Here is a 26031-nt window from a genome sequence, read left to right as displayed (position 1 = left end):
GTGGTTTTAATCCCTTACCAAACTATGTTCCTGTTTTATTCCCCTCAGCGGTTGTTAAAATCATCTCACTCCACACTGTGACAGCGAGATCCAGCTGTTTGATGTTTGCACTGAAGGAAATATTCACGCCATGATTTTTTATGGCTGCATCATTATATCGGATGAAAATATACGGCATGTTCTTGTGCATCATTCCACAAACATCTCACCAAAACTCAGCCTCATGTATCTGGTATCTCTGGAAACTCTGAAAGCTCAAATTTAAAGTAAAGTTTACGATATTTCAGCGATAATTTGCTGCACAGCGTGAGTTTATCATGATCCATCTGTGGGTTAAACCAGAGTAAAAGTTCATAGTAGTAGATTTTCACCACAGACTGTCTAAAACATGGACAGAGTCTCCGTGACGTCACCCACGGGTTTGTGAAGCTCAGTGTGGTCGCTCAAACAAGCCACACTCTTAATCCTGCACAACAACTTTAGTGTTGGTGCTAAATGTTGACAATGAGTGAAAATAATTTGCTTAGTTTTTTAGTATTTCCACACAAACTGCTGCACTGCAAACATGCATGCTTTTATTTGATAGGACAGCTGCAGAGGGACAGGAAGGCGGCTGAAGTCGGGCTGGACTGCTATGGTGAGGACTGGGTGCAGCTCAGCAGCCTGGACCTCTGGATGTTTGTACAACCGCTCCACTGGACCAAACACAAATCTCATTTCCATTCAAAACAAATTTAATTTAATTGAGAATAATTTCACCCAAAATCCGACCTGACATATTTAATATCTTTGGAACCTCCAGTAGAATTTAAAGTGACGTTCTGAGAGAGAAAAAAGAAACTCAACAACCTGCTAAAACAAAAGTAAAGCTACAACACAACCAATGCAAAGCAGCACTCACTAAGCCAAGCCCCTGGCTGTGAGCACAGGGAGGAGTGGTCAGTCGCTGGACTGGCTGATAGTTCAGCTGTTGGGGGTTTGTTAAAGCCTCAGTGAGTCCGTCAGTCAGTTCAGCTGCTAACACAGACTGAGAGCACAGGTTAAATATAGAGCAGACTGTCACTGCTGACCAGGAACAAACAGGCTGAAGAAAGAGGCTGAAACATCCTGAAAAACTGAGTTTACTTCATCTGAAACAAAGAATCTCCCTGCAGACTCTTCCCCTGTCGTCCTGTGAGCTCACACACCAAACTTGGAGAGGAGGAAGCTTCACACCGGCTCTGCTTCTGCCTCCAACTGAAGCTGAAGAGGGAAGAAGATTTCAGAAGTAATCACACAAACAGAGAGATGTCCTGTCAGTGAACGCATCACAGAGGACCAGACTCAGTTTTGGGATTGAACAGCTGAGACACGCTGGACGAGCCGAGGCCAGGTAAGAGCTCGATGACATCACTGACAGGTGTTCAGAACAACTTGTCTGAAAAGATTTGATTAAAAATCAAATCATGTGTTTTTAAATCTTTTAATGTTTAAATTGTTGGCTTGAGTTTGATTTCATTCATGGGTTTTAAAAATCTCAATCTGCCGAGTAACAAGTAAATATATCCGTCATATAAATACAGTCGAGTTTCCCTCTGGGGTTAATAAAACAGTAGTACTACTAGTAGTAAGTAAATCTATGAGGGTTGTATGGAAGTAGAGTACTTGAGTAGTTTAGTTACACTGTAATGAAAAACAAACAAACACATTTTCATAGTTATTTTACGCTTTGAATCTATTTCTATACAATGAGAAACATATTTAATAATGTCTGTCATTTTGTATATTATATTATTTGTATATGTATACTGTATATAGTATATTTGTTGTGTTGAGTTCTGTATACAATTTTAAAAAACTGAAAATTACTGTAAAAAGTTTTTTTTCTTAAATTTCTAAATTTCCGATTTCTTTCACAGTGTATGTTTATTCAGACAAATTATTTATTATGAATAATATATTATTGTCAGTGTTTATTTTACATTGGTTGCTTGGTGAATTACCTTGATTAATATTAGTGTTAATGGTACTTTAATAATAACAAACTTAATATTTGCCCGAGGCCTTCAGTTCAACATGTGGTATTTGATTTGTGGTAATTTAATTAATGACACATTTGTTTGGTAACTCTGCCAAACTAAAACATTAACTTGAGTTGACATCTGCGTCATTACATCATGATGAGGCCTCAAGTTAACTTATTTAAATTTACATAAAACATATTCCAAAATAAACGTCACGTTATAAACTAATTACTGGGCGGTCAATGCGGATTAATCCTGGCTGTAATCCCGTAGCTCTAATCATAATTTCATATTCCTCAAAGTTTTTAAAATATTCTATTTTTTCTCGTCTCATGTCAAGTTCAGTTTATTCAAACCGTCTCTCAGAAGACTTTAAAATCTGTACGACACAAATGAATTCAGAAAAGGAAAAACTATATAACAGATCTTCTTAAGTAAATACAGTCCATAAAACCAGATTAAGTAACATGAAGTGTACTAAGTTGTTCTGGAGTGAAGAGTTACTGGAGTGAAGGTTCTCCCAGTAAACCACAGTGAGAGTCTGAGTGTTCGTACTGAGTCATGAATGGAGTGGCTGTTGGACACTTGCTCAGTGAATCAGTGACTTATGACTCCCTTCATTCACAGCCCAGTAAATGCTTGTTACAGGAAGCGGTACATTAGAAAGCATTAATTTAATAGATCTTTTACCAGAGTACTTCAGCTCGGCTCTCTGCGGGCTCGAGCTGCTCTTAGTGAACAGAGATGATGCAGCAGCTCCATGAAGAGAGATGCTGAAAACACTGAGGTTTGGGTTCAAGTGACGACATTGTTAAGGTTTGGAGGCCTTTGTCTTCATGTTTACAATAATAAACGTGGTTGAAGGATAGGGTCACAGTTTCTCAATGTTCTCAGGCTCAGATCAACAGTCTTCATCCAGCCTTGTGAAGTTCTGTAGTATCCACAAAGACGATATAGAAAACTGTGGTTTGGCCATGCTCATCAGGTGACCTACAGAAAGCTTCCTGAGAGACAGGCTGGGAATATAAAGAGCAGCAAAGGTTGTTTGTGGAGATGAATGGGTTAAAAACTGCTGTCTGTGGTTTGACTCTCATGTGACACAACTTGTTGAGTCATAACTTTCAGCTTTTTTCATTATTTTCAGCTACAGTTTGGTCGAGTTTAGGGAACTAAACTACTTGGTTAGAACAAACAAACTTGGTTTAGATCAGGGAACTAAACTACTTGGTTAGAACAAACATACTTAATTGAGTTTAGGGAACTAAACTACTTGGTTAGAACAAACATACTTAATTGAGTTTAGGGAACTAAACTGCTTGTTTGTGTTTAGGGAACTAAACTGCTTGGTTAGAACAAACATACTTGGTTTAGATCAGGCAACTAAACTACTTGGTTAGAACAAACATACTTAATTGAGTTTAGGGAACTAAACGGCTTGTTTGAGTTTAGGGAACTAAACTGCTTGGTTAGAACAAACATACTACGTCAGGTTTAGGGAACTAAAGTACCTGTTCAGAGTCAGTAAACAAAATGAATAGCTAAAGGCTAAACTAAGGTGGTGAACAGAGTATATAAACATTATACCTTGTTAGCATGCTTTGGTTCAGTGTTGCACTTAATGTCTGCTGTAAGAATCAAACCTGTGACATCTCCGTGTCAGGGCAGTCTATCTACGCTTCTGTTTAAATATGGAACGTGCCCCATGTGATCTACGTGGAACCCAAACAGTAAACAGAGGGGCTCTTTGGCTCTGTGTTATCATACCCAGCATGCTTTGCCCTGCCCAGATCTCGTGGGACCTTTCTCTCCAGTAATAGCTTCTTTTTTTTTTCCACTGTTTTTCTTTGCAAGTTATTCTGAATCATTTTTTCTCTGTGAGCAGCAGAAATACAGACCTGAGTCAGACACAGGCTTTCATTTCTATAAAGAGTTTTTCTGTTTAATTGAAGATGAAACATGAAAATTTCCCCCAAATTAACCTGTGTCAGTCGATGTGTCTGTCAGCAGGAAATATTCAGTTCACAGGTTTCTGTAAAATGTGGTGGACAGATCCTCTCCGGTCCAAGAGGACCACTGATTAGGTTTTGAAGGCGATCCAGATCTGGGATTTCCATCAGTTGTTATGAATCCATAAGGGACGCTGAACGGGTCAAAATATTAATTTCACTCAAAATGTTTTGTCAACACAAATGATGTGTTTGGGTCTATTAAACTGTTTGCCTTCGCAGTCAGCGTCGAATGACCATTACACCCAGATACTGAGTCATGTTTGGACGGTGACGACGGTTCTTTGGTTGGTTTGTTATCTGGACAGATTCTGCCGTTAATATTTCATGATCCCCAGAGTATGATTGCTTTCCTGTGGTGACCCCTTGACTTTTTGTCCATCTCTAGGCCAAAACGCATACGTAATATTTACTTCTCCCAAGTGTAACTATGTCAGTGAGCATGAACAGAGTCTTTATTCCTGCGATGACGGACACTGAAATTAGTCACCGTACTTTACTGTAACGTCTAAAATCCAAATGTTGTGTTTATTTGACTTGGCTGTGTCTGTAGATCTAATCAGAAGTTAGTATTAGATAATGCCTCAATGGCATATTTAAACATATTTGACTTTGTGTTGAGAATGCAGACACAGCTCTCACTTTGGTTGTGCAAGGACAGGATGGCTCGTGGCAACAGTCCCGGTACCTCATACTGCTTCAGTGCCCTCCACATGCTCCCCATGGCTGTAGGCCTTTTCCATGTCAACACATGGTCTGGACTGGATGGTTAAACTCTCATGACCCCTCCAGAACCCCAGCAAGGATGAAGCGCTGGTCCACTGTTCCACAGCCAGGAGCATTGCTCCTCCTGATTCGACAATGGTTGGTGTCTCCTTTCCAGCAAGATAAAACTTTCTTGGGGAGGCTGAGCAGTGTGTGTTACGTCGATAACTGGAGCACACCCTTTCAAAAATGGGAACCACCACCCTGGTCTGCCACTCCACAAGTACTAGTCCTGCCCACCACCAGCCAAGGAAGCTAAACAATGTCCAAAACCTTCAGCATCTCATCCACACCTAGTGCCCTATGGGCAAAGACGTTCTTAACTACCATGGTGACCTCTGCCATAGATACAGGCAGCAACATTCACAGATGGTCACATTTCTTGGTGTGTTTGGTGAGGTGGTGTTCCACCAAGAGCCTCCAGAACAGCTTCAGCGCTTTGTTCTCCAAGTTTCGTCAAACCTTGCTGCATTCAAGAAACACAAAGTAGGACAAAGACATTGGTATCATATCAAAATGCTGCAGATTCCATCAGTGCTGCTCCGAGACCTCCTCCGTCATGAATTCCATCGGTGTTCACCTCGAATCAGCTGCTTCAGTTGGAAACAGTGTCACTGTGTCTTCCAGCTGATAAGACAGGAGCTGTGAGATCATTCTGCTAATTCAGCGCAGTAATCTGTGTGGGAGATTTACATGGAGGGGGCGGGGGGTGTTCAACAATGTCTGCCGCCTTGTTTGGTTTCATAACAGCGGCCCTGTTCCCATGACAACATAACAGGGACGTCAGCCTCTACATACTAGTTTGAGGGGGAGGACGGTGTTTGTTTGGGTACAATTTTCTGCTCCGCACAGGGCATATCAAGCATCTGATAACATCATGATGGATGATGCTGGCAAAAACAGGATGTCAGCTTAAAGACTGTTTTGTTGCAGCTTCTCTAAGCTCAGCTCTGGACACCCAACAAGACCAGAACCAGAGAGTAATACGAACGGTCAGGGGTTAACATGCTTCTTTGATAAATACATATACAGTATATTCAGTCAAATTAAAGCTCAGACACGTCAAAGTGTTTCCAAAAACGTTTCTACAAAAAGTGCAGCATTCAAGAGCAAGTTGCACCAACTGCACCGACTCTCCAGAAAGGCAAATTCTACTGTATGTTCTCCTGAAACCTACATATCATGGTATACAGTGATGACTCCTTCATCTGTCTGTCTGTAGTGTTTCTATACCAGACGATTGGAGATCTCCCCACGATTGTCTTGGGATTTCTAAAGAGTGCAGCTTACACGTTCACTGTCCTGAGCAACGTTGGAGTATTTAATTCTGTATTATAGTCTGTAATGTTATGGACATATATAAGCCGACGTCAGCCTCTAGTTTGGGTTGTCTGTCTTCCATTGTCACTCGTCCAGTAATGCCCCCCCAAAGCGGATCTGAAGTGTTTTTGACCGATCGATATCTTTATATTTACTGACTGTGGTTGAGCCGTCTTATAATACGTCTTTCTTATAGGCAACTTCTGCTTCTCACCGTCAAGTCAACGGTTTGATACATCCGGCGTCAGCTGATGCAATCCAATCCAACCGGTGTTTATAGGGTTGACTCTAACCTGAACCCGAAACTGTTGACAGGACTTTTTTAATGGCAAACTTGAAATTTTCACAACATCAGGAAAGACAAAGACAAAACCCAACATGTTTCTGTACAGAGAGCAGCACTACGAGCACACTGTACGTGAATTTAACAGATTTTTTGTTCTGCAAAGTCACATTTATTGTATTTATTTAAATCTGGACACAAAAGCTGCTGAGTGACATGAGCGACTTCATGCACAGTTTGACAGGTTTCTGTTTTTATTGGTTTATGTGACGGTCTGTGATGGTGATGGGAGCCTCCTCTGAGGTCACTTATGGGATGGTCCTAGCTTATTCCTCTCTGGTGAGTCATTTCTCAGGTCACTGGTGTGTTTGACCACCAACCGCTGGAGATTCATCAGCACTCGGGAGCTAAATGCCTTGTAAAACGTAACATGAGCAGCGGTCAGAGCTTGCTCTTACTCTCATGATATTGTGCCTCTCTCCTCATCCACCTCCTCTCTTCACTCCCAGAGTTTATGAGGGAAGTGACTTCATGCTCATTCCATTTGAAAGGCATGTGAGACTTGGCTGTGGGTCGGCTGCATGTTGGGAGTGATGTCAGCTTTCTGGACTGGTCACCACTGATTAGAGCTCTTGCACAAACCACTGGGAGGATAAAAACCTGCCTCGTCTCAGCCCCAAAATTTCCCCCTGATGACTGACGTGGTCCGGGAATGTACTCTAATTTGGATGGTTAAAAGTCTCCTTGGGAAAGATTTTTATGTCGGGTGCAAGCATCCCACGCTGCTATAGACTCGCCTCAGCGAGTTTAAGGTGTCACGATGAGACAGTGTCTCACAAAAGCAGCTGATAAGTGCTTTGTTGTACAGGACTAAAATGAAAAACATTTAGCATTCAACTAAACGGCCAAACATCAACCAGGACACAGCAAAACCAGAAAACATTTCCTCCATAGAATATGATCCAGTTTCACCAGAATCAGTGAAATAGTTGCTGCTGTGTGACTTAGTGAAGAAATCCTCTTGGCACAAAGTTTACAGATGACTCCTCATCCTCTGCTCAGCAGACAAACCTTCCTGTAAGCTCTGTGGAATAACCTCTGACCTGGTTTTCTCTCTTGGTTTTTGCATGTATGATTTCTATTTTTATAGCAGCCTCTTCACCGTCCTGCTGCTCACTCATCTGTGGAGCCTTAAGACCCCATAAAAGGAGGCAGGTAATGAGGGCAGAGGTTATCTGCAACATGATACTGTATTTAAACCTGAGGGACCATGTCATATCAGTTCACACGAGGCAGCTACTGCAGATATGACAGATAGAAATGATCTCTCAGCTGCTGTTTATCACCTCGTCTCTACGAAAAGTGCAAACGTCAAAAAGACAAGGAGTGATGTATGTCTGAAATCTGGACGTAGTCTCCGTGACGTCCCCGCAGACTGTCTAAAACCTGGACGTAGTCTCCGTGACGTCCCTGCTTCACAACATCTTCAATAACAAACAAATACAGTATGAATACTAATAGAAGCAGCGTGGATGCAGCCGCTGGTGTCAAGTTCAGGTGTGAGCTTACAGAAGGTATTTAACCCTCCTATCGATGGTCCTGCCTCGGAGGGTTAAAGGACGGTACAGGTTGAGCCGGACTTCAGAAGAGACACAAAGCAAACCCTCGCAGCTCGTTAAACATGTATATTCAACATGTTCCGTCTTAAATCTGAATATAGAAACCGTTTTAATGATGCGGCCTCGTCACGTGCCGTTCACTGACGGGTGCTGATAATAATTGTTCTATTCTGGATGTGGGATGACGTGCTAAAGATGGTAATGTGAGCCTGTAGTGACATTTAAGCCTCCACTGTAAGTGTCACTATTTCAAGCACGGCGGGTGCTTGATAGACTGATATTAGTCGAGGCTGTACAGGATGCTTGAGCCTGCAATGTCGAGAGCTTTTCCGAGGATCCATAAAGATGCTGATGCAGGGAAACTCTGATTTATATGGAACCTGATACAGAATATGTATTTATGTAGTTATAGCACTCACAGTGCAGATAAACTTTATACTTTATCACCAATGCAGGAAATGCAAAGTTTCATTGTGTTCTCTGAACGTCTCATGACGTATGACCTTGACGCTGAGGCTGTCGAGTATAATCATGTGATTTACAAATCATGTTTCATGTGGGACAAGCAAAGTCTGTATTTTACTGTCAGATTTATTGACACTATCCCCCAGATATGACGTCACATTAACTTTACTATTAATAGTTTACCACATGATAACCGCATGTTGCCGTGCATGTCGTACATCTCATCATCTTTCATGATGTTTCTTCTTCTCCATGTTGTGTGGTGCCAAAACCAGGAGAGAGGCAGATTAATGCAGAAAAAACAAAAACAAAATCTGCAAATTGTATCTTGCTAAATTCTCTGTGAAGAACTTTGTGATGCACGTTTGCACCAAAGTTTAAGTTTAAAGATTAAATGACAGAAAACAACGAATATTGTTGCATGACCTCTGTGTTTGGCAAAACACACGTACGGTCATTTAAGGTGGAATTTTCACTTTGCAAATTGCAGACATGGTAGATTTACACATGATGAAGATCACAGAGGACCTGTAGGATTATTTCAAATGACCAGAAGTCTCTTCAGTAATACTACGCTGCTGTGAACGCAGCCAAAGACTGGATGATAGCTTGGACATGTCAGGAGATGTGAGCACTGTTTGATCTGTGGTTGGTCCACACAGAACCATCTGAACAACGGTTTGTATAAAACATTCGAGGTGCCCAGAGAATGAATCATACTGACTCCAATCCGTCCAATACGTACACACTTATACACACAGTGTGGTGTGAAATATCAGATAATACATGGTGTGTTCTCTGGATCGTGGCTGAATGACCTCATTGTTATGAGTTAAAAATAATCATTTCCTCTTGTGAGTTCTGTTTGACTTTGTCTGATTTGGCGTCTCCGTCGGACTCGTGAAAAGAACAGCAGCTTTTTGTGAAACAGGCACAAACGATTAGTAAGCCGCGAGCTCGAGGTAACCGAGTACGAAACAAAGAGCAGCGAATGCTGAGGTCACATTTTTTCAGTAAGGACGCTGTGACATCACCACGAAACTTTTTCACCCTCGTTTATGATGAAAGAAGGGAGTGAACCCAAAGATCAGCTGATCCAAATCTTCTTTAGTGGAGTCTTAGATAAGACAGAGGGCGACCACTGTTTGTTTTTTCATGCAGTAGCTGTCACCTCCCAGACTTCCCTCACACAGTTTTTAGGAGCTCAGCTGAGTTCACGGAGCAGACGAACCTCCGGCTGGTGGGATCTCCTCGTTTGAGTTTGAGGTTCTGTTTGGATGAACTGCTCAGCCACAGCGTGGTGCCACTTTATGACTGTGTCGCACCTTTCAACAACAAGGCGAGTCAAAGGGTTTTTTACGTAAAGAGCTGGAGTGCAACAACAGCAGACCCAGCAGCAGCTGATATCACTGCCTAGTCCAGCAGCAGTCAGCACAGAACCAGAACCAGAACCAGCAGCAGCTGATATCACTGCCTAGTCCAGCAGCAGTCAGCCCAGCTCGGCGTCTGTCTTTCAGCCTTTTATTTCACCAAGCTCTCACCAACCACTAAAAGTCAGTCCCACATTTACTCTTGTAACACTCTCCCAGTGCTCTGAGCTCACAGCCCGACTAACAAACTGAGCCAAATGAGCTAACAGCAGCTACCCTACGCCTGAAAACCTCCTCTTCTCTTCCCGGTGGTCTGTAGCTGTACATTCTTCTTAGTTTCCTACCTGCTGTTTCATGGAGGAAATTAGTTTCTGGAACTCGTTAAAGTTAATTCAATAAGATTTATTAAAGAATAACTGCACCACCCACTCATCACCCGCTTACTGTCCAACTGCCAGAATCCAGACAAGTCGATCAAAGTGGCCATTTAGTCGCCTTCGGTTATTTAAGCTTTGCGAGCAGGACCGAGTGATTTGCAGACATCTGTGGACTGATGGTGAAAACATGCAGAAGAAACAAAGATGAAATGACTCAGAACATAAACTTTAACGAGCTGTCCGGTGTTTCTTAAGTTAAGTCACATCAGTATCATTAAAAGAAAAAGTTCAGATGTGAGTCCAGCGGAGGCAGAGCGGAGAACAGAACAGGATGAGGTTGCTATGGTGTTTGAGATGGTTGCTATGGCATCGCTAAGCTCACAGGATGTTTCGAGTGAAATAAATCTGATATACACGTCTTTATTATTAAGTTGTGTCTCCAGCCGGCACACAGCTCACACACACACACACACACACACACACACACACACACACACACCGGTATGAATAAATATCAGTTGCAACTTTCTCTGACTTTAAATCTACAGAAAATATCTGATTCGTGATGATTATTTATCCTGGTGCAGTTTCATAAATCCATAACCCATCATGCAGCTCAGGTAGTCGAGCCGTGAAGTGATAATGGTGATTGTTTTATGTGAGGAGGTGCAGAGACATGAAGATGTTGCTGGTGTCACTCTGATGTTTGAGTCAGTTTTTTAAACAGATACATTGACATTAGTACTAACAGTGTATGTATGACAGGAGTGTTTGTTCTGGCTCTGCTGTGAAGTTATTCTACGTCTGCCTCCGAGGACCCCCCCCCCCCTTTATGGTGAGTTACAGCGACAGGCCAGACCTCTTCAGACCTCCTCGTGGAGCCGATCGTTCCCTTTTATAGTCATTTTTTAAAAATCCACATGACTAAATCATGTTTTGAAGAACGACAAACTGGCGAACGTGGACGGCTGCCAACGTCCAGGGAGCACCGCAGCAGGGAGCTCAGCACAGTCGCATTAAAGTCAATGTAACATTAAACCGAGCTCGGCTTCACATCATTAACAGAAAAATAAAAACACCACAGTTTAAAATAAACACCACTAAATCAGGCTGATGCCTTTATGTTTCTGTTTTTCCATCGTGGAGCAGAATATTTGGAAAGGACATAACGCTTTAAAGCAGGACACACAGAGACAAACAGCCACTCACATTCACACCTACGGCCAATTTAGAGTCCCAGTTAACCTGGTAAACCTGTGTTTGGACTGTGGGAGGAAGCTGGGGTATCCGGAGACACTCGAGAACATGCAAGTGAACCAAAAAGAACCTGAACCTGGTTCAAACTAGGAACCTTCTCGGTATGAGGCGACACTACTAACCACGAAAGTTCCTAAAAGATGATGGGACATAGAGACCAGCTTTAGCAGATCCAAAAGACAAACCAGAGACCGGCATCGGTTTAAACCAACTCAGGAGCAGGACTGGATGAAGTTCTTAACAGGCAGAAGGATGTGATGCTGGGACAGGACATGACCAGAGAATGACTGGCAGCCTAAAAGAAGAATCATGAGTGTTCTAAAACTGAAACTTAAAGAGTCATTTTTAGTTCATGTAGTTGGTGAAACGAGCAAGAATTTCAACACCAACGTCAAGAAGTTTGGACCAGCAGCATTTCAGCAACGCAACCGATGATTGAAACCTTCAAGAAAAGCTCAAGAAAGCAGATACTGACCAGTTCTCCTGCTGTAATTACAAGTTTCCAACTTATGAACACTGTTTACATCAACAGAAGTCATGGTCAGGATTTGGATTTTTCTGGTGTTCTGCTTGGTATTTAATAACGCAGATAAATAAATGTCTCAAAATCTAAAGGAGACTTTGGGACGTGCTAACCCCAAAAACCCTAAAATGAATCCTGCACTCGAGTCGTGTTGAGCTGAAATCGTAATGTTAACCAAGAACACGCTGTGAAGATGTCCAGTATGACAGATGTCATCTTTGGTTTGAATGCGATAATAACCAGCAAATGGCAGAACTGAAGTGTTGTCATTAAGAAAACAATTACTGACCGCAGAGTGCAGAAATGTTAACATGATCTATATTTACTCTGTGACACAGCCCGAGCTGAAACAAACACAGAGAAACACGAGCCGCGGATGTTTGCTTCCCGCTCTGGAGTTCTTGTCGCTGACCGTACGTGACCTCTTGTTCAGCTTTTCGAACGCCGTGATAAAAAGTCAGAGGCCGTTTATTTACAACGAGCGCTGTTGTTGTGGAGAAGCATGAGAGCTGCAGCTGTGAAGTAAAATGGAGGTTCAGGCATCCGTGGGATTGCTGATGGATCATAAAGTGATAGCCCGGGAGTTTCCCCCCACTCTTGTTGGACACAAGTGGGGAGACCCTAAAAATACCCCTCCTTTAAAAATTTCACCAAACAAACAGCTGCTCGGCTCGAAGGACAGCGATACGCTTCAGTGTTTGTTGTGGACCGTTGAATGGAACGGACCACACGCTGGGGCAATGCTGGTCCCAGTGCTTCTGGGAAAACTGGCCTGTTATCCTGGAAACATCAGAAGTGATTATGGTGCGTTCACATTATGTACTACAGACCTTAATCACACCCAGTGGGAGACTAATGAAGAGCCTATGTTCGTAGCTCTGTGAGGCTGTAAACACAACAGTGCCTTTAGCGACATGTTAGCCTCAGCTCAGAATGTTAATATGCAGACGATGAACTTATTTATATCCACAGTCTTAGAGGCATTTCTATTAACATACCACTATATAGTATGTATACAACCTATGTTTATAAGCATAAAGCATGCTAACAGTGATGTTTTGCATGTAATATGTTGGAGCCCATGTTAAAATGCTTAAAGTAGATTTAGATTTCGACATTTCAATAAGAAACTTGTCCCACTTCGGAGACATTTGCCAATCCTGGGATCAAACCTGTGACCTTCTCATTAGCGGATGAGCTTTCTACCCACTAAGACACTCTGCTGCCAACATACCTCCTTCTACCACTTATTCTCTGTCGGTCTCGTGTGTCGACCACAGGCCACAGCTGTCTGAGGTTTTATCCGAGCCGAAGCGTAAATCAGAGAGAACAGTTTAGCCTCATCGTGTCTCCGTAAATATCTCTCCTCCTGGGAGGACGAAGGATGCAATCTACAAGTTATATTTTTGGTTTATTTACATTTGTTCCATAGGAGTTTGATGTGCAGATCTTCCACAAGATGCATGTAAGGTTAGTCATCACATATTTACAGCCCTGTTATCAAAAGCTTAGATAGTAAAGCACATTGTAATCATGGGTCAATCATGGCCGAAAGTATACGGACATGGGAGCATTACACTCATGTGATTGACATATTAAAGTTTGGTGTTCCAGTTCAACCCAAAGGTGTTGGGTTGAACTGGAACTTGTGCTTTTCTTTGTGCTCAGGTTCAATGCACAAGATATTCACATAGTTTTGGAGAAAGTCGGCAGCGTTTTAAGGAACTCTTCTCAAGTGTCCTCTTTCCAAGGACGTCACGAAGCCTTCGCGTGTGGAATCTATCATCAGTGCTCGACTGTTCTTCTCCATCGCGGTGTAACGCTGATAAGGTCACTCTGTGAAACGACTCTATGAATCAGAGTTCCTCTCCCGCGGAGGGTAAACTGTTTACACGGATCAGTTTGCTTATCTGGGATTCGATACGACACCGCGCTGACATGTGGAGACTTGGTACAATTGTGACCAGCAACACTTTGATGTAACACTTGGCAACCCGATGAAAACTCCACAACAAAAACAAAAGTGTCTCTATTTACAGACCTGATATTCACTGTTGATGAAGGCGCCCTAAATCTTAATGATGTTATTTCAAAAACCTGCATGAATAAAATGTTTTTACTTTAATTAAAGGGGTGTGCATCAGACTGACATGACAACATCATAACCATGACATGACACTTGAACCACGAACATGCAGAAGTCTTTATTATTTGAGAAATCTTTGTTGTGACCACTTACTAAACATGCTATAGCAGGCCTAATTACTTAAACCTAAAGAAACTATTTAAAGCTAAATACTTTCTTTAATAGTTCTGCTATGGCATGTTTATGTCCAGACTTCACAACCAACATCATTGCCTGAATAACAGTCATAAACATTCATTCAAAGATGGCTACGTGTGGCAGCTGTAGTTCATATATAACAAACAGTCAATCAGCAGATGAATCCCGAATGAAAGGTTCAAGGAATCTTTATTATCCCCGATTGGGCAATTTGTTGTGCAATTAACAACAACCAGCAAAGATACAATGAATACATACAACATAACATTTCCTCACTCCACTGTCCGTTGTTAATAAGGCCTATAGCAGCTGAGGAGTTTGTGTGTCTATTAGTTTTACATTTAGGTAGGTAGGTAGTTCAACCACCTAGTTCAACTCCACCTCAACCAGCTATAACAGAAAAACTCAGTTTTTACATGAATGCATGTCATGATAATCTAATGAGATCAGATAGAGGAGGACATTTTCAGTGCTTGACTTTATTTGTACTAGAGTATTAGTACACTTACGCCCACCGCTGCTGTAATGTGTATCTGAGTGTAGGTACAGTAAATGAGGTAATATAAAACTTGCTGCACATGACAGAGCTTGTGATTGACTCCAGGCACTGGTCCAAATCCCCTCAAAAGGTTCTTCCTCTGAAGCCCAAACCTCCAGCTGCTGCCTCAGGCTTGTCTTGGCTTTAGTATTTGCCCACCAGCTCTACCAGAGACTCTTCCAGCTCACCGATCTGACCATCAGAAAGAAGACAGCCCTGTGGTTTCAACACGTGGGAGATTTTGGCATCCCCCCTGAAATAACTATTAATAACAGGCAGCGGTAACGTGGTTGCTACCGCTTCACTGCCAGGATTCTCTCTGGTTGAGTCACGGCCTTCTTTCATCCAGACCTGCAGCCTCGGGGAACTTTGGCCTCGTTCAGATCCAACAGGCTTTGACCTGTTCCTCCGTCAGGACCTCCATCAGATCCCAACCCCCCACCCGGTATCAGCCTGCCCAGCTGTCGATTTCGTCATTGTTTGTTTGTGCTCAAAAGACTTTTACAACTTCAATCAAGCTAGTGTGAAAGAGTGAGAACCGTCTGACTGAATGTGTTGATGTGTTTAAAGGTATCAAACTCAGCACACGATCAAAGCGGGCATCTTAAAATGGACCATTTGGACTTTCACTCTGTATCATTTGATGTAGTTGACAGTTCAAATCCAGACATATCCACCAACCATCATTCTTATTCTGATATTGGACAAAACCACAGATTGCGTTCATCGATGTTTTATTAAACTTACAATTACATTTTTCATAATACTTGTCCGTGAAACCACAAAGTTGTATGGGTAGGGGGAGATTGTGGTTATGGATAATTAAAGTACATGGCAGCTTCAAACTTTGACACTTCGTAGTGTTTCTTCTGGAAGCACCTGTTTGGCGTGATGTTTTGAAGTACCATTGAAGTCAGGCAATGGAGTATAAAGAATAAGACAGTATCCATACAGAGGAAGTTCAGGTGGAGGGATGGGTCAAACAAACACAGAACTTCCACCCAGGACACTTCTGTTTGTTTGTAATGTGAAACCAAAAGACAACAAGTACTTTAACCTAATATAAGCTGTGTAACATATTATGTTGGGTTAAGTGATGAGTTGGGAGAGAAATGTGTTGAGAATTCTTGAGGTTCGGATTAGGGTTACAAATCTGCTTCATCAGAACCTTTAAGGGAAGTCCAGGCACTCTTTTTAACTGATTCCCAACCTGGTGGATCTGAACCCAACTATGGGTCGTTAAAGATGTACGGGGGGTTGTGAGGAATGTAAGAAAACCTGTACTTCTGCATTTTATTCCTTTTCTTAAAGATAACAAAATAAAATGCTCAAAATGAAATACATAGTTAAAACAACAAAATAGTTTGTGGAACAATGGTCAAGCATCATAACTTGGCGATTCCAGGGTTCATTGTTCAGTTTATGAGCTGTTCTGTTCTTTTATTGTTATGTATTTCAATATAATCATGATATTTCCATAAAAAGCCACTGTTACTCAAAGAGAAAAGAGGTTCTTTAAGGACAAAGGTCAGGAGCTGCTGCTTTCTATCAACACTGTGAGCTGTAGTTCAGTTTAAGGCCTTTAAAGTCAATCCTGGTGTTTTTCTCACCTAGCTAGTCCAATCTATTTTACATAACCGCCTCACATGTTCCAAATTATACTTTTATTTTTTTAGATTTACCTTCCAGGAAGCTCTTGGTACAAGATAAGTTGATGAAAACCATTTTGCAGAATTTCGATAGGTAAGACAGGTAATCCATCATTTTCTTGTCAAATTCATCATCACTTGCTAATGTGCTTTTGTGGTGGAAGTCAAGAACAGTCAAAATCTGAGACTTGTCTGCCAAAAACTTTGTAATAACGGGTCGTGTTGCTGGAAAATCAAGCGAATAAGAGAAAAGATAAGCAAATATGGACGCTGGGTAATGAAGTTTGGTTGTAAATCTCAGTGTGTTGGTGTTTAAAATCACTCCACCGGTCACTTTCCTGGATTGTTTCATTATTGGCGTCCTTTTTATCCTCACAGGTCAAATATGCGATCCAGGAACTGCACCATGGAGGGTCCAGGTGACGGACACATCCAGCCCACGAAAGGTTTTATCAAACAGGAAGAGGAGAACACACCAGAGCTCACAAAGAGGAAGATCAAAGTCCAGCGAGAGGAGAAGGACGGGAAGACGGCGATGTCCGGACCGGCTAAGAAACCTCAGAAACCTGCAGACAGCCGGAAGACGGCGCTGCCGGATCTGTCAAAGAAGGACCTGCTGCAGCTGCTGGGAGTCATGGAAGGAGAAGTTCAGGTATGAATCACACCAAACGAACCAAACCCAAATGATAAGTTCACCAAAGTTGACCTTCTAGAGCGCTGAAACAGGAGAAACTCGGAACACTTCTGCATCTTAATTGATCTTTTTTAGGCACTTTTAGCTCCTAGTTTTTGTTTTGCTTCACCTTTTGTCCCAGTGGGTTTTATGTCCATCCGAGCCTTGACGTCCTCCACCTGTCAGTCACTTTACATTAGAGAATAAACACCTGAAATAATCCACACTATAATCACTCATCATGTAAAGACATCTCTTGTAACTGGTGGTTGGTCAACATTAGCTCAAACGATTTGTTAACGAGCAGTTTTTAAGTATGTAAATGTTAAATGAGCTGTACTTATAGAGCCTTTCTGGTCTTCCAATACATTGATGGCTGCAATGTAAGGTGCGAAGTGCTCATCAGTTTTTAGGAGCTAACCATTCATATGCATTCACAAGCAATCTGGGGTTCAGTATCTTGTTTAAAGACACTTTGACGTGCTCGCCCAAAGTGTTGGTGGGTAGATTGGGAATCTTAAAGGGGAACTTTATTGTTTCCTAACTGGAACCTCTTTTTCCACGTTTTCTGTTGAAGTGACTTGTGAGGACAAGATTTTTTTTAAACTTGTCCATTATTGAGCAAGAAACCTGCATCCGTGAAAGTGGCTGCCACCTCATCCTTCCAGGCAAATGCCCACTGTGAAAATACATCCACTAAAAGTGCCACTGGCTGCCTGACAACATTACGGAAGATTCAGAAACAGTAGTTATATCGCTGTGTTCAGACTCCTTTGACAAAAACCGATAAAACTATCCAAAATCTTGGTTTGTCTTTCCACAATCAGCAACTTTGGTTTGGTTAAAATGAGAAAATGTTGGAAGAGAAGCAAGAGGGAGGTCCAGGAATTTCAGAAGATAATGAAAATGATAATGTAAATGTTGACTTGATCAGTAACTAATGATATTTGTTGTTTTATATAGTCTGAAGTTTTTGGAAACATCCAGTTAGTCGCATTCTTCATCTTTTCCCCCTAACGCGTCGAGCTGATGTCGTCCCCTTCACCTGCAGCTTATAAACCATGAACACAGAGTCATGTGTTTGTGACATTTCTCAGTGTGTGATGAGTTTACATTTGGAAAATAACCTTTGTTGGTGTGAAACAGGCCCACCGGCTGCTGCTGCTGGGTTCCAGTCCGATAATGATTTTCTAATGGAGGCACATTTATAAACTCGTCTCCAGAGAGGCAGGATGCTGCTGCCTCACCCTCTGTTTCCATCTGTCAGGGCGTGTTAAATATTTTCCATTAGCGATGAGACAGAGAAACACTGAGCACAGAGCGACATCACACAGGAAGAGCTGATTCGTTCTGCTTTATATCAAACTTTACAAACACGGAGCTCAGTGTGTTTGAGGAGAATACATACATTTAATAATAAACTTTTGAGTTAGGGACAAATCTGAATCAATCTGCAATGCATTGTAGATATACTCATACTAATGTGTTAACATACTGTATTTATAGCAATATTATGACACATTATGTGTCATAATAAGTCATTATTAGTGACCTGCTGCAGTGTTTTGTTCTGACAGATTAATGCACTGATGATTGATATTCAGATAGTTGTTGGTGAAGGCCTAAAATGTCTCTATGAGCAGAATCATAGCGTACCATACTCCGAGGTCGATGCAGATCATCTGACAGAGCAGTGATGGATTCATTGTGTCTATATAAAGATAAGGCTCGGTGATGTTTGCTATCTCTGTGCAGGAATGTGTGTCATGGCCTTGTTGTCTGAAAGCAGACGCTGTGCAGAGCAGAGCACAGTGAAGGGAACGTCGCCCTCTGCTGCTGTAAAGCTGATTTCTGCCACAGTCAGTCACGTGATATCCGTGATGAGGTAATATGTTGGCTCCACACGGGTGCAGCATCACATTCAGATCACATTAGCAAAGCTGTCGGTGATGCTGCTCAGCTGATGTCTGAGCATCACTGTGTAAATATGCAGCGTTAGACTCTTTATGAATACTGACGTGCATTTTTATATCTGGAGACGTTTGAATGAGTTCATTCTGTTTTTCAAAGCAAATAAATAAAAGACAATTAACCCAACATGCTTCACAGGACACACACAGGAAAACAGGAAACAAACAAGGAGACAAACAGAGGAGAAACACAAGTCATAATCATAATAATAATAATCATAATAGTCATATTTAGGGAACACGGTGGGAGGCTGCAGTGCTGGATCTCTGTCAGATGATCTCAGGTCTTCACAGTGTGATGTGGAGACCGGAGACATGTGATGTAAGACGTAACAAAAACAAATATCAGGATTTTAAAATCAGTGTTGGAGCTGACAGAAAACCAAGAAGCTGCTGCTGCATTTTCAACTAGTTGGAGAGAGACGGGACTTTAATCAACTTTCTTTATTCAGGTCAGAGTTTGGAGATGATGCAGAGCCTGACTGAGAAGACGAGGAGACGTGATGTTGGTTAATGAAGTTTGCAGCCATCCAGGATTTGATGTTACGAAGTCAGGCTTTGTGTAGATCGCAGATATATATTTTGATTGGGGAAATGTCCCTCAGAGGTTTTAATGCAGAAACTAAATATTAGTGCTTTTTTATTTTTTATTTATTTATTAATTTACATATTGATTATGTTTGACCATTTGTTGGTTTGTGTCAGGCGTGCTTTATAAATAAAGTTTTAATTGCAAAGCACTTTATTATTTACGGCTTCATCAACAAGCATCAATATCACCAAAAATCTGTTTTTGTTTTTGTTTGTTTTGAAAGAAAAAAACATTAAGAGTTAGTTCTGGTAATAAATAAATGAAGATTCTAATAAAACTTTATTTGTCTGTTAAAGTGGTTCCATCCCTGAGTACCATCTGCAGTGTTCAAAGGTCCAAACACATTTTTCCATCCATAAAAACATCCTGATAACGCCGATCACCAAAAACAGGAAACAAAAACACCAAATAAAACTGTTCAACTTGAGACATTAATGTTCTCCAGTTATTGTTTTACACTCTGACGTGTCTCCTCAGGCCAGAGAGGACATCATCGGCATGCTGAAGTCGGACAGAACCAGACCGGATACTCTGGAGGCCCACTACGGCTCGGCGGTCCCCAGCAAACCCCTTCAGGCCCTGCAGAGAGACGGACTGCTCACCCACGGCAACAACAGCACCGAGGACGTGTACGAGAAACCCATCGCCGAGGTGAGACAAGGAGAACACTGAGAAGTTTCAGAAAGTTTCAAAATAAAAGACTTTTCATGGTCATACACAGAATATTTTACCTTTAAATGGAGCCGTCTTTATTTCGTGTTCAGTTAACACCAGATTTCTTTCCTGGGAGTTTCCAAGGAAAGTGTCAGGAAGCTTGGGATCTGTGGGAGTGGAAGAAAAGTCTTTTACTGAAGTAAAAGTAGCAAAACGAGACTGAAAATACTCAATTACAAGTACAAATAATAATACCACAAAGTGTTTTTCTTCATCACTTCAATAAAAACCAGCGTTCTATAAATATAAAACATGTATGAATAAATTAACAGACAGGAACTTTGAATAAGTGCATCGACGAGAATAAAGTACAATGAACTCAAAAGAATTGAAAATAAACTTAAACATTTAATACTGAAGTTGTGGCCTTGAACAAAAATCAAGACGAGATCGAGTAAAAATTGAGTTTTGATCTTGAGTACTACAATACTAATTAAAGTATTAAAAGTAAAAGTACTCATTCAGCAGAAACATGACAGCTGTGAGTGTTTTAAGATTATACACTTGATTATTACTGATTCATTCTGGTGCAAGTGGCCAAAGTAGAGTTTGAACTATTTTATTGGATGTTTGGTAGTTCAAAAAATATTTTTACATGTTCATCTGCAAAATAAAGTAACTAAAAACTACAATACTTAAGTATAAAGTAGTTTAAAATGGAAGTAAAGTACCTCGAATCAGTCTTTAAGTGACTGTACTTAGTTACATTCCACTGCAGCCTGTGAAATGAAGTTTGTTTACCTCCACGATCGTCTGAATACTGTCTTAAAACTCGGTGAATCTTAAAGTTTGTAACTGGGGTAAAAAAAACAAAAATCTCAGCTTGGATACCAAGACTGTCCAAACTTTATTTTGGCGGTTCATTTACAGCAGAGGGCTGGAACGAGCTCCTTTGTGTGTTGAAAATATAATTTCACGCTCAGTGAAGTCTGCTCGGTGTGAACACTTCAGAATAAAGCTCATGACTGTGTGGACAGAGTCTCTCTGCTCATTGTTAGCCCACAAACACAATACGAGCTCGGCCGTGGCCAAAGGCTCGGGATACTGTGCCGGCAGATGTTTGTGGTGTTGTGTCATGAGTGTGAGTTGTTGTCTGTAACGAGTGTTGACGTGCGTCTTCTTCGTCCTCAGTTGGACCGTCTGGAAGACAAACAGAAGGAGACGTACAGACGGATGCTGGAGCAGCTGCTGCTGGCTGAGAAATGTCACCGGAGGACGGTGATGGAGCTGGACAACGAGAAACGCAAACACACCGACTTCATGAACAAGAGCGACGACTTCACCAACCTGCTGGAGCAGGAGAGGGAGAGGTGAGTGTGCCCACATGGATGAATACATCAAACAGGAGGGGGACTATTTTCAGCGGTGGATGAATCTACATTTGTTGCTGCTTGCTTGAGTGTTTGGATGGAGTTGGAGCTCCATGGCACCGTCGATACGTTCACTAGATCAGCATACTCTGATGCATTTTGAAGTATCACATTGGAAAAGTTGGTCCACCAATGATCCGGGTTCTGCTCGAGGTTTTTGCGTCTCGAATGAAGGTTTTCCTCGCCACTGCCACCAGCTGTTTGCTCATGGTGGGAATGGTTGGCGTCACTGTTTTTGTCAAAGAAGTCACATCGATATTAACACTTTAGTTTCCTGTTGGAAAGGTCTGTTACTTAAAAGACGTTTAAGTTGAGAGACTTTTCGTAGCTCAGATTCGGATTGTGTTAAAAAATGTACGCTGACAAACGTATTTCCTTTAACGAGTGTTTGCAGATGCATGTTTATTTTTGCCTGGCACGTCAGATAAGACCCGGAGCATCAAGGTTCTGCATGATGGTTCTGATAGGAGGGGTGATGATGAATAGTGCCTTATCGAGCCATCGAGTTCACACAGCACAATGCACAGACACGACTCATTTCAAGCTGGAGCTGCAGCAGAATTCAGAATTAATGTCATCGCAGCATCTTTCGCTTTATTCTGATGGATTTTTACTTTAGTGTCTTGAAGTAAAGTCCGCAGACTGTATAAAACTTGGACGTAGCCTCCATGATGTCACACGAATGCATCTTTTGTAACCCGTCTCCTTCACCTGTCTTAAAAAATGAAGCTTGGCTTGCGAATACTTTGAACAGATGACCAAGGCAAACAGCTGTTTGGACCCGATGTGTTATCTGAAACCTCCTCGTGCTGGAATCAGAGCAAAAACAAACCAACCAGACGAAGGAGATGACAGAGAAATCAAACATCACGTCAGATAATCTCTCAGAGCTCACGCTCCGTAAAACTTAAAATACCATCCTGAATATGGAAGAGACGCTTCACTGCACCTCATTTACCTTCGCCGAGTCTCGTAATCTCTGTACGGCCTGAAGAGACGTCCATCAAACCGTCTTCTGTTTTATTCAGTGTTTGTGCAGCTGATATCACTGCCTAGTCCAGCAGCAGTCAGCTCGGCCTTTTATTTCACCAAGCTCTCACCAACCACTAAAAGTCAGTCCCACATTTACTCTTCTCCTCTGCCATCATGTCCATAGAAGCTGCTGAGCCTGGTTACCTCCTCTTCTTCTTCCATAACGCCTGTTGGTACAAACACTCAGTTCGTCAGCTTGGTGGTGAGCTCAGAGCGACGGGTACCCGTCGCTCTGAGCTCACCGCCAAGCTGACGAACTGAGCTAACAGCAGCTACAGCTGTCAGCAGTTTACTTCACTGTCCATCATAAACTCTGTAAATCACAGAGAGTTGAGGCGGAGGTTCAGTTTTTGTAGATCACTGTTCGCTTCATAGACCGTCGATTTGATTTGGACTCTGCAAGTTTGGGTCGGATTCTCACAGGTTTGATTTTTAACATCTCCTCCGGGCTTCAGCTTCGTCCCGTCGGGCTCTCGGCTCTGTCTGATAACACATTCCTGTCTGCTGCAGATTCACTGCAGGTGATATCACGAGTCGACCCATCAGCAGAGATCCTGCAGGACGATTAGACGCTCTGTCACAAGAGTTTTCTATAACGCTGGTCCACAAAAGTGTTTTAGTTCATATTAAATACATAAATAAACTCTATATTCATATTCACATGGATTTAAATGTGTATTGATTATTGTATTCAGGATTTAGTTCATAGTTTCATGTTCAGTTATTTCATATATTCATTATTTATTCATTAAGTTATTAAATATTTACTATAAACCATGTTTACGTCACAGCTTTTTGCAGAAGATGGAAGTGTGTTTTAGTTTTTTGGTTGTTATAAGGTGACACAGCGTCGACATTAATGCTGATCTGATCTATTAATGAACTCGAGGAACCTCCAAGAGTCTGCTACTGATGTGTTATCACCTTTCAGCCTCTCGTTAAGCTCCTGAGTCCTTTCCTAAACACTTTTCCTTGACCTTGATGGAAAACATCACAAGGTCAAGGAAGGACGTGAAGGAGAAGACGACTGCTCTTACACTAGACTACGTCATGACGTGATGGTGAATGTTATTGACGTGATCTGTGGTAAAACTACAAAGTTCAGAAGATGGACTACAAAACGATCATCTGAACGTCGTGTCGGTGTGTCCTATGCTAAAGAAAACAATACAGGAAGCATTGAAGCTCCTTTCCTCAAACGTCCACTTGAGGCCGGCTCCAGAAGTGAGTCAGTTCTTTAAGGAGGTCAGAGTTGGTCCTTTTTGCATTTGCTGCCATTGTGTCGTATAAAACCTACATGTTGACAGTCGATGAACATAATTCACCGCTGTGTTTCTCTCTGTATTTACTGCTTCATATATAAACTCAACTTTTAAGAGACATCAGCTCAAATTTGGGAGCTGCCGTTTTCTTATGGAAATGCGAGGCCACCTCTGAGGCCCCTGATCCCGGTCTGGCTTGGGTTTGTGTGGTTTGAGAAGTTACGATTTGAACCAGTAAACCATGTCTGTCTTCAGAAAAATGTAGGTTTGATTCTCTGTAATTTCACAGCGGTGGACAATTTGGATTCATGTTAAAATGCGGCCTGAAAAAAAGTCAACAGCCTCCTCGGTGTCAAAGCGTTCTTGTTGACTCGTCTGTTCAGAATGTTAATAAGGACGACGGTAATTATTGTGACTATAATTAGCTGCAGATCAGCATCTCCTCGTCTTGTTGTGTTTGCTGTGGGCTCAGCTCGGGTTTATGAGCGTTCAGGGCTCTCTTCTCTTCTCTGACGGGCTTCTGTCAGCACCGAGGCTATGAATAGACCCGAACAGAGAGAGACAGAGGCTTTCTGCAGAGCCATCAATGAGGCTATAATGACAGATCCTCAGCATCCTGAGAGCGGGGCGGGCGCAATCTGAGCCGTCAGAGGATTATTATTATTATTAATAATGTACATTTACCATCCAGTCATTGGTGCTAATCCAGAATGGAGGTTTAACCGCAGAGATCGTGTATTTAAATGAAAGTCTGGTGTAACGTGGCAAGACTTCTACCTCGTTAGGGTTGTTGAGGTTGGGAGAAATTAAAAAATGATTTTCCCCAAAGGCACGAGGGGAATGAGCCGGTGGCTACATGACATTTGGTGTCAGGTGCACCAGTTGGTCCATTTGACATTCATGGTCCAGTCTCAACAGCTATTGGTGGATCCTCACAGATTAATGACCAAATTAAAGTAATTAAAAGTCCCCATTTAACGTCATCACAGTGAACACTGAAAGTTTAGTGGTGGTGGCGTTGAAGTCGTGTGACTGCTGTTCATCTTCTTACTTCAGGCGTTTAAGCTTCAGAAATCCTGAAAGTTTTGGTCGTTTGTGAAGATAAAGATAAATATTCTAAACTTTTGCATTTTGTCGAGGGAACCAGCAGCGATGATAACTTCCTCCAAAAATACGTCAACCCTGCAGCTCTGTATTTGACCATAAACACAAGTCACAAGACATTTTTAAACGTGATTTTCTGGGCACAATTAATGTGTGGTCAAGATTTTCGTGGCAATCCATCCAATAGTTGTAGAGATATTTTAGTCTGGACCAAAGTGGTGGTTTGTTTCCCAAAATGTGGCCTTTTTTTTTTTTTTTTACTTATTTAAAACTGTTTCTTTGGTCTGTAACGGGAAGGTTCGATGAGGATGCTCTTCTCTGCTTCTACTCCAAAGCATCAGTAAAAAGATTAAATAAAAGTGTTATACCTGCAGATTTGACAAGATAAAAACGGCAGGAGAAGATTTCCTCCCGTGGATGCATGCCAACAAACGGCATCAACATGTTCATCTGTTTTATTCTGATTTCCCGACACTGGAAATTAATAGAAGATATATTGAAAGCTTTCATTCAACAGAAGATCTTCAAGTATCTGAGCCACAAGAACAGGCAATCAATGTAAAACGTGCTCTTGCATCCTGGGTGTATTTATGTATAACATGTATTTGGAGTAATGAAGAGCAGCATAGAAAGTCTCTGCATCTGTAAGCTCTTTGCACTGCTCATATTTGGCTCATTTAGGAGCCTCTGCAATGCAAACCACAGGCCTCCTCTGCTGTCTGAAGCTATGATCTCACACACATACAATTTAGCCACTATGGAGAATTTATATCCATGTGTCTTCTCCCTTTGCACGATACAGGGGGATTATAATGAGAAAGGCTGAGCGGGTCTGGCATTGTCCTCTCCAAAACA

General features: G+C 41.8%; 1 protein-coding gene across 5 annotated transcripts in view; it reads left to right on the top strand.

Moving 5' to 3' along the window:
- The first annotated feature begins 986 nt into the window (after positions 1-986).
- Positions 987-26031, top strand: part of LOC104928535 (filamin-A-interacting protein 1) — a 33964-nt gene continuing 8919 nt past the window's right edge. For 3 of the 5 annotated variants that reach the window (XR_002042914.2, XM_019275092.2, XM_010742836.3), the window contains exons 1-4: positions 988-1372; positions 16838-17111; positions 20172-20345; positions 21540-21718. Coding sequence is in view for 4 of the 5 variants with exons in the window: in XM_019275092.2 (XP_019130637.1) it covers positions 16845-17111; positions 20172-20345; positions 21540-21718 (620 nt within the window). In the remaining variant the exon portion in view is untranslated. Of the gene's footprint in view, positions 1373-16837; positions 17112-18887; positions 19018-20171; positions 20346-21539; positions 21719-26031 lie in introns of those variants that run through there. The other 2 variants (XM_019275093.2, XM_027279003.1) reach the window with 2 other exon arrangements.

This window comes from Larimichthys crocea, chromosome VI, assembly GCF_000972845.2.
Source record: "Larimichthys crocea isolate SSNF chromosome VI, L_crocea_2.0, whole genome shotgun sequence".
Classification (NCBI taxonomy): domain Eukaryota; kingdom Metazoa; phylum Chordata; class Actinopteri; family Sciaenidae; genus Larimichthys; species Larimichthys crocea.
Note: the sequence above shows the minus strand (reverse complement) of the source record. Positions and strands in the feature narration are given on the sequence as shown.